This window comes from Hakea prostrata, chromosome 8, assembly GCF_041222555.1.
Source record: "Hakea prostrata isolate BN-2017 chromosome 8, UWA_Hpros_2, whole genome shotgun sequence".
NCBI lineage: Eukaryota > Viridiplantae > Streptophyta > Magnoliopsida > Proteales > Proteaceae > Hakea > Hakea prostrata.
The window spans coordinates 4,482,887-4,492,453 of record NC_142607.1 but is presented as its reverse complement, the minus strand read 5'-3'; the positions used below and the strand labels follow the sequence as shown (position 1 = coordinate 4,492,453).

Sequence of the window (9,567 nt, the reverse complement as noted above, 5' to 3'; positions counted from 1 at the left end):
TCATCCGATATGTGAATGATTCATTCACACAGAACTCTCACTCGTACACATCAATCCTCCCCCAGTGACACAAATTTTGAGTAAAAACAAATGCAAACTCGAGTATCATTCGTCCCATTCATCGTTTTTGTAAGAGACAAGAGTATCAACCTTGTGTATCTGCATAGATAATATAATCCAAGGTTAGAATGTGAACTGTGGGGGTTTATCAAAGGAAGAGCATCAATAGAACACTTCACCTTGGTATCGAAAGAATGCAATTTCACCATCTGAGGGTTGTTGATCAACTTGGGGTCGCTCTCAATCCAGGTAAATGGGACTGCTACTTCTTTATCTGTGTATGCTAAAACATCAAAAACACCTGAAATGCAAGGCAGATAGATGGATCAAGTGATATTCAATCAAAGAAAAGATTTACAGGAGAAGAAAACTTGAAAACAGTCAGAATTACGAGGTTCATCGAGGCATGGTAAGTAAGTAATGCAGGAGGCTATCTGTCTCATAATGGCTTGAATCTCTCTCATTATCTCTTTGTCACTTTTTTCCTTAGAAACCCTGTGATTCAAATTTTAAATCAAAGAAGAGGAAAAAATCGTCACCCTGGGATAAAAGGGGGAAAATACTAGAACTCTTTAGTTTAGTAATTTGGAAAAGGAAATCAACTAACCCTTTCTCAACCACTTCCTTGTCTGTCTCTATACTGAAGTTCCATCTCTCCAGTACTTCGGAAGTGGCCTTGCTCATTATCACCAGAACAATTCTCTGCAACTGCCCTCCTTCTAGCCATTCTTTATCCCCAGACCACAACCACGAAAAGAAAAAAAAAATTAAACAATGAAATGAAACTCTTCAATGTCAGAAACTAGATCTGAAGATGGTAAATTGTAAAACAAGCATAAACAGAGAACAATATACCTGATAGCTGAGCGGTTATGTTGGTCAGGAAGGATTTGACACCTTCGTCTTCAGTTAGCAGCATTGAGAGCCCGTATTTCTTTACCCTACTGAAACTTTCTTCCGGATAAACTCCTCGGTTGTACAGAATACTGCGATTAGTTTCAATCGGAAGTTGGTTTCATCAGGATCGATGCAATTACAAAACCTAAATTTTGCATACAATGAAAGTGGAAGAAGATTATTATCGATTTCTCTTACCTGTTTGCAGCATAACCTGTTGATAAAGTAAAGCGAAGGGTTTCGGAAATCAGTGAAAGCCAAGGATAATAATATCAAGAAAAAGTCAAAACAAAAGGAGAAATGGGAATGAGAAAATTACAGAAGAACTCGCTGACGATAGCAGCGGAACCACGGAGAGTGATGATGTCTTTGGTGGCGGTTCTCGAAGCCATAGATATCTTTCAAGAACAAGAGGAACAGATAAATCGTCAGAGAGAGAGAATCGAGAGAGAGAATCGAAGAGCTTACTTCGGTTTTCCAAAGAGCGATCGCAGAAGAAAATGGATTGGTATCTTTGTTATTAGCAAATCTGAGAAGAAGATAAAATGGGAAGACCAAATGTTTGAAAATGTAGAGAGACCTTGTGTAGGGTTTTAGGCTTCGAGCGAGATAGAGGAGCGTTCGGAATAACGGCTAGTTTCTTCCTTATCTGTTCCACTCACAACGGTATAAATTTTGAATTCTCCACTAACATCCAAATGATAACAACTGGGGCTCCACTTCCCTTTTCTCGAGAAAAGAAAAGAGTTTTCCCAAATTCCTCAAGAAATTTCCAGAATCCAACTTAAGGCCCAAGGCCCATTTAAATGAGCCTGAGTTTTTGTCTTCCGTGGTTGGAGAAGTGATTAAAATTGGCCAGGCCAATTTTGAGATTGACTTTTCTCAAGAGTTCGCATCGACTCTCAGACGGATTGACCACAAATTACTGGGGGCTCACAGGGTTAGGGTGATAGAATTATTTTTTTTAAATATTTTATTATTTTACACTTGTAGGTCCCACATAATTTGTGATTGTAATGCCGTTGGGAGAGCACGCTTTGTGCCCCGTCAAGGGAGATGATCCACACTCTTTTCCTATTGGTTTTAAAATTGGAAAACCAAGGTAGCCTCAAGTCTGGATCACCTTCCCATTGGGCATTGGGGTAGCACTCCCCCTGATGCTTCCCAACCACAAAACAGAAGTAGACTCTTGTGGAGCCCACACCCTCGGATTATTTTATCAATATTCAGACGTGAATCTCACCCCTATTGTGCAATATATGCTCCTTCAACGGAGAGGTGATCCAGACCGGGGTTCTTCTATTCATCATGATAGAAATTTGTACTCCTCTTACATCTCTTTACCACCTATTAAGAGAATGGCGTACTCTAAATCCTAACAAGAAAAATCAAAATGTGTCCCGCAGCCACAATGGACCCTCTCCTAATGTGTGGAAGAAACCTATAAAAAGAGCATGGATTTTTGTATCAGGGGTGAAGGATCCAAATTCAAGAAGATGGAAGTTGTGGTGATATTAGACCATCATAGTCACGAAGCTGCCCAAAATGTTCAATAGGAGCTTGGGGCCGGGGTCCATAATTTGAAAAACATTCTTTTTGGTTGCACTGAATAATCCAAGAGACCGTGGACAAAACTATAATGAACCTACAAGTGGTGAAGACAGACATCCACATTCAATGCATTACTTGACTACAAATAAAATTTAATTTTCTTTCTTCTAACAATGAATAAGAAACTACTCATCCACTAGCAATTTGCTTCTGTCCCGTCGTTTTGTGTCTATTGGATGGCTGCTACATGATTGGGGTTTAAATCTCATCGCTCGTTAAATTACGTCGAAACTTAAACTCGACCACATAGAGACCATCGAACGACCACAGGAGGGTCTTGTTGCACAGTAATTGTGTAGAATCGAAGCAAAACTCTTTACAATAAGCACTCGAGAGAGTAGTTGATAAACACACTCAGAACTCATAAGCATACGTTTGCCAGTGAATTTAAATATTCATTTTTTTTTAGTTCAAATTGGAGTAGAGGACGGCACTTTTTCCATATCCTCCTACCACGTATTTAGAGAAAGCTCCTCTAATCTCGAAAAAACTCTACCCATGTTTGTCCTCCTAAATGTGTCACTGAGAGATGTGAGAAGAATATAATTCTATTCCTTAGTCAAATTTCTGACCTAAAAATGGAACACTAGCAGTCTTTTGTTGAAACCCTAATCTCAGAACAGTTCTCTCAATCTTTTCTTTGTTTTTTCTCTTAAGCAAAACAGCTTTTAAGGTCTTCCTTCATATATATAACCATTAAAAACCCTCTGGTCCATTGAAATCACGTGGACGTGCTAGAGTTAACTTTTTTTTAGCCCTACTATGATAATATCATAATACTGAAGATGGGAATCTTTACTTTTTAACTTTTCCCCGGTTGTCAAATTAAATTTTAAAAAGACTTGTTCCTGAAGCATGCCACGGCTGTGGTCTATGTGTTTGTGCTTAGGTTTCTAAATTTTTCTTTCTACTTTTTCTCTTTTTTTTGGCATGACTTTTTATAAGATAATTGAATAATATATTAGAAAGCAAATTATTGCCACAGGATTAGGGTGATAAGGTTTTTTTTTTAATATTTTATTAATTGTATCATTAATTTTATTCAGAAAAAAAAATTACTAATATCATTAAAACATTTTTTTTTGGGTTAATTTCAAAACTACCTTTGAATTATATAAGGTTAATTGAATATCCTTATTAAAAGTAGAGAAGAAGAAAGAGGAAGACTTGGTGGAAAATAAGTTTAATAGAAATTGGGGTTGATTAGGTCTTTTTATCCCATTATGTGTATATAGCGTTTTTATCACTAATACTATTAACCATTCTAATGGAACAGGAGCTTGTGTTTTTCAAAGATAAATTAGAGTGGCAGTGTTTAAAGGCTTCTATTTGGGTGTCGGAATAATTTGTTCTATATTATAAGCAAATTATGCATGAGGCAAAACAGAGAGGAGAGAGAGAAGGGGGAAACACCACAACTCAAGGGCTATGGGAGCTAAAAAATAGAGTGGTCTATATCCCAAATAACAACAATGAATATGTTCCTTGAGGTATCTTCAATGGGTTTGGGGGAAGGGGAGATTCTATAACTAAGACGGCCTTCCAATTTGCTTAATGGAGTGATATTTAGAGGATCATTTGCAGAGATTGTGCTTAAACCAGCTCTAAGAGATAATAGCACCAAACACCAAATGAGTAATAGTGTCTTTTGTTTTGGTAAACGCAGGTTTTATTAACTAAAGGGAGAAACCCCTAATACAACCTACTCCTAATTGGTCAAACATTAACAACCAAAATACATTGGGGGGGGGGGGGGGGGGGTGGAAATAGTTAGGAAAGCGTCTTGTGTAAGAGCACTTTCCTTTGTCAAAACATCAACTACCATATTAGCTTCGCGATAGATGTTCCTGAATGTTATAGAAGCAAATGAGAGCTTGAGATGCATAATATCGACGATGATGGGAGATACCTTCCAAGGAGCTTCGGCCAGCCAGTTCTGCAAGATGTGGAATAAGGCCTGATTATCTGTCTCCACCTCTTTGTTGGTCAACTTGAAATCACGGGCCCATAGCAAGGCTTCCTGCACTGCTAATGCTTCTATGAGTACGATCTCTTGTGTAGTATGTGCCTCTACCAAAATAGAAGATCATCATTCATTTGTGGTCCCGAGCTACTCCACCAATACTGCCTAGTTTGGAAGAAGATAAATAAGATCCATCCACATGCAGTTTTATGGAATTGGGGTTTGGAGGATCCCACTTGATGAGGGGTGGCTCCGAATGCAGATGTCCAAATTGAAGGCTTTTCCAAATGCCAAATGCAACTTTTCTTGGCGACAGCCTTTCCTGTGTATCGAATAATCTAGTATATGCTTTCCACATGAGCCTTATTGTTGTGAGGATGGTCAAAGGCTATTCTTCTTGCGTGGCCTTTCTCCATTGTTCAATGAGAGATAAGACTTTGTCCACTAAGTGTCTTGGTTGTTATAGTATGGGAAAGTGTAAGATTTCTCAAACTGTATGAGCAAGCTGACAACTGATAAAGATGTGATCAGGGCTTGTTTGTTGTTCTCCGCAATGAAGGCAATGTGAGGGACACATACAACCTCATTGAGCCAGTAATGAAGCCGTGGGCAGCTTTTGATGGATAACTTTCCATAAGAAATGTTGGGCTCGGGGTAAGAGAGGTACCTTCCAAAAGCTTTTCCAAGTTGAATCGATTGGATACATTACTAGTGGAAGCCAATAAATAGGCCGATCTGACCTTGAAAATTCCGTTTGTTGTCCATTGCCAAATTTGTCGATTTGATTGCTGAGTGACTGGGATAGGAATTTCCAGGACTTTGTTTACCACTTCTGGGTGCCACCATCTTAGCAAAAGGTCTTTATTCCATAAGTGTGTAGCTCCATCAATGAAGCAGGAGGGTTTGTTTGGAGCAGTAGATGCAAAAGGAAAGCATCCCAAGTCCTGTGGATAATGTGGAATCCAAGTGTCTAACCATGGGTTAATACTTTGACCGTCACCCACTTGCCATAAAAGTCCTTGCTTCAGTAAATCTCTGCCCATTAAAATAGACCGCCAACCCCAGGAGTCATAACCGAAGGAGGAATCTCTAGAAAATAGTGGTGATGGCAATACTTTTTCAACATAAATCTACCCCATAAAAAAGTTGGATTTTGAAACAAATCGCATGCCTTCCGAGACAGAAGGGCGAGGTTAAAAGCAAGGAGGTTACGAAAATTTAGACCTCCGCTTGATTTTGGGGCACATAACGTATGCCAATTAATGGTATGAACTATTTGTTTGTCTCCATCAGACCAGAAGAACCTTCTCATCTTTTGCTCCATTTGTTGAATATATAGAAGCCTGTGGTAATCTAAAGCAAGACATGAAGTGTGTAAGAAGGGTTGTAAGGGTGGACTGTATAAGAATTGTCTTACCAGGAGCTGCTAAATATTTAGATCTCCATCCATGTAATCGAGCATTGACCCTGTCAAGGAGAGTATCATAATGTTTCCTCTTCATCTTTTTAGCAAATAATGGAATTCTCATATATATGTCCTCTGCCGCCGTTGGAGATATTTGAAAGTGGTTCGATAGATCATGTTTCATAGGTGCTGAAGTACTTGGGCTATAATGGGGCTCAAGTTTTGTGAACATTGAGTTCTTGCCCTGAGATCTCACAGTATTGTCAGATAATGTTGGCAAAAGTTCGAGCTTCTTTCTTGTTGACCTGCCCGAATAGTGTCACAAATGGTAAAGTCTCCAAAGGTATCCATGATCTGTTGGCATTCTCTATCAAAAGAAGGGAGTCTCAGTAGCGGGACTAGATGGATTTAGTGAAGGGTATGGAGAAGAATGGGTAAGATGGTCACATAAGATGCAAAGGGAAGGAATGGGAAAGGGTACTACACTATGGGGATCAGGGATGTGTAAGTTATGCAAAACCCTATTCTAGTTGGATTTAAAACCTCAATCCAAGTCCATTGTAATTACTTCATTAATTGAGATGCAATGTCCTTGATTAGCCTAAGTAAGAACTGAGGTAGCATGGTGATTATATATTATTTTCAAAAATAAAAATAAAAAATGGATGTGCAGTCATCTTCAATTCTTCACCATTGGTGAAGAAGAATATGCCTGATATATTGGCATGACCAATTCTGTCTCTTTGTCATTTTTTTTTCTTTCTTCTTTTCAAGATTTTGTTTGGATTCAGTGCCATTAAGTAATACTAATACATCATGGGCCATCGGATCGATATTTCATCAACGGCTCGACCGAGGTCTCGATCCAGCAGATCTCATAGGTAAAAGTGTCAAAACGCAGCTCGTCTTCTGATGTCAAATCTTCTGACAACCACCAAAGACGGTGGGACCCACCATCATTTTCTCTCTGCTCTCGTCTCGTCTCGTCTCCTTTCCACTTCTCGTACCTGATTGAAAGTTGAGCACTGAAATGAAATGAGTGTGGCACACTATTGCAAGTGCAACTTGTTGCAACCCCACGAGTGTTTTATTGATAAAGTTTTTAATGGTTATCTTTCCTTTCTTTCTTCTTTTTATTATTTATTATTATTTATTTTTTTCTTATCCATCGCAACGGTTATCCAAACTTTCTATCCGAAAAAACAAATATATCCATTCAACCTACTCAAACGTGAGATAGGTACCAACTTTCTACCAAAAAAAAAAATGTATCCATTGAACCTATGAAGTTTGAGATTGGTGCCAACTTTCTACCTAAAATTAAACAAATAAATAAATGAAACTGTGTCAAGTGGTAGGTTTTTAAACTATAATGGAAGGGTGAAGTTTATTCATCTTGGTAGAGAAGCAAACAGAGCTGCTGATTGGATGTTTAGGGTGCAACTTTGTCCCTTAGACCCATGGGCTTTTTTCCCAAATCCTCCAGCTGGGTTAGAAGGAATTCTCATGGTGGATGGAGAGTCTTGTTTAAGTTAAGTTTTATGTCTGTTCCTTTGGGTTATTTAACCCCGTCTTTGTACTGAAAAAAAAAAAAAAAAAAAAAAAAAACTATAATCCTCATTTAAGTAAGGTTTTCAACCACTCCACTAACCCCGCATTGATGGTGTTTATAAGATTTTTAATTTTTATTTTATTTTATGCTTGAGAGTTCCATTCATTCAATTTTCAGTTGTTATGGTCAAATCTGTCGAATCGGAATATTACGGTTGGTTCGGGTTTGGTCAAACATTAGGTTCGACCATATTAGAGCCGAGCTCAAGAGCTTGTAAAAAAAAAGAAGAAGAGTTTGGATCAAACTCTACTATTTCTGTCGTAGTTAAGTTCAAACTATAGAAAAGAAGTCTATTCTTAACAAAACTCTACGTCAAGACCTATATAAAGAGGTAAGGTTATCGTGTCATAAGGTAGGCACTCTTAAGTTATTGAATGCATTGAGAGATTAAGCTTGCTTCCTTTGTTTGTTTGAACTAACTTGTTCGTCGGAGACGAAATTCGACCACATCGGTCGAACACGTTTTTTGGCAGTTCAAGCGATCGACCACGAGGGAGTGAATTCTACAACAACATCAGTAAAAAATGATAATCTATTTTAATACTCATCTTCATTATGAGAAATTTACTAAGGGCATGTTTGATTACATAAGTTTAGAGATTTCAAATATCTAGAGATTTCAAATCTATAGAGTCATAATTCATAAAATTAACTGTTTGATTAACCTGAATATGTGGAATGAAATCTGTTTGGTCGGAGTGATTTTTATGGATGTGCAAATGTTTTAGTATCTTTTATAGTAAGGATGAAATCTCTAGATTTCACTCCATACCTATAAATCTACAAATTCACAATTTTAGTGTAAAAATATAAATTTCTAGATTTCATGAATCAATGTTTAAAAGTGAATTCCTCTTTTAAATATGTGGTGAAAATAACAAAGTTGGGAAATGATCCCCTTCCCGTGTGAGAAGAAAAACATGTTTTTTTTTTTATTTATGTTTCTCCGACATGTAATGGTAGTGGGCCTATTTGTAAGAAATAAGAGCTTAAATTAGAGGTAAGACCTTCAATAAATCCTACATAAGTCTCACTACTATTGTGTTATGGTAAAGCATCACGAGAACACACTCTTCTCCCCTTAAAAAAAACGATAAACCAAACTCGAATGAAAAAAAACAAAAAACTTCCAAGATCCTGCCCAGAAGATAGAACACCATGATTTGATGGTTGGAGGATCAAGTGGTATAATAAGTTAGAATTAAGGGACAACGGACGCAGTACTTGATTCTTACGAATCAACACTTTAGGGTTCTCCATGGAAGTTGGAGTAAAGATCATGTACTACAGCTAAAATTCAATCTAGAGGATTTCCTCAATTCTTGAGGTTGAAAGATGAGCCGAAGAATCAAACCCGAGTCACCAGACCCGTCATTTTAGGGTTTCAAGAGTCAGGATCAGTTAGGCTTAGGATTCATTCTTAGGGTTTTCAATTTTTCATACCCAATTCTGTCTCAATCTGCACCATTGATTTCCGGTGGTCCATTCCATCCAGGATCTAAAAAAGAGATTCTCTTGTTTTTTTTTTTAAAAAAAAGAAGAGATTCTCTTTTTTGAATCTGGTGACTTCAATTCAATGTCTACGGAATTCTCTTTCTCTAGATTCTTCCCCATTACAAAATGAAAAAGTGTCGACACCATGAGTGCATTATTGAATATATTATCATTATATCATCATTCTTTCATACCTAATTGGCTAATACCACTATTCTTTCTCTATCTTTTTTGCTGGGTAAAGTCGACTATATCATCATTCTTCCTTAACTAATTCCACCATTTTTTCTTTTTACAATACTGAAAATATAATTTTTTTTTTCTTTACTATTTTTCCATTCCATCATAGACCAATCAGTTTCCGGACTCAATTTTTCCAGTTTGTTTGGAACTTGGGAGCCGCCATGCTTTACTCATTCTTTACAAATTTTTATTACTAAAACTTGAAAAATATTTGAAAGATTGAAGAACAACTTACCAAAAAACAATAAAAATTTGAAGAACAAAAAAACTAACAAACCATAT

General features: G+C 37.3%; 1 protein-coding gene across 1 annotated transcript; it reads right to left on the bottom strand.

Moving 5' to 3' along the window:
* Positions 1 to 10: 10 nt before the first annotated feature.
* Positions 11 to 1,597, bottom strand: MAD2 (DNA-binding HORMA family protein). Its single transcript, XM_089165463.1, has 7 exons — positions 1,277 to 1,597; positions 1,156 to 1,171; positions 916 to 1,046; positions 668 to 788; positions 452 to 555; positions 240 to 361; positions 11 to 159 (listed from the first exon to the last, which is right to left on the bottom strand). Exons 1-7 carry the CDS (start codon positions 1,347 to 1,349, stop codon positions 106 to 108), a joined length of 621 nt encoding a protein of 206 aa, XP_089021589.1. The 5' UTR covers positions 1,350 to 1,597; the 3' UTR covers positions 11 to 105.
* Positions 1,598 to 9,567: the final 7,970 nt, after the last annotated feature.

Excerpts from the sequence above, each read along its gene's own strand:
- MAD2 (XM_089165463.1), bottom strand. The coding sequence starts at position 1,349 with ATGGCTTCGAGAACCGCCACCAAAGACATCATCACTCTCCGTGGTTCC. Across the intron at positions 789-915 it reads CATAACCGCTCAGCTATCAG|AATGGCTAGAAGGAGGGCAG; the intron begins GTATATTGTTCT and ends CTGGGGATAAAG. Across the intron at positions 556-667 it reads AAGGAAGTGGTTGAGAAAGG|GGTTTCTAAGGAAAAAAGTG; the intron begins GTTAGTTGATTT and ends TTTGAATCACAG.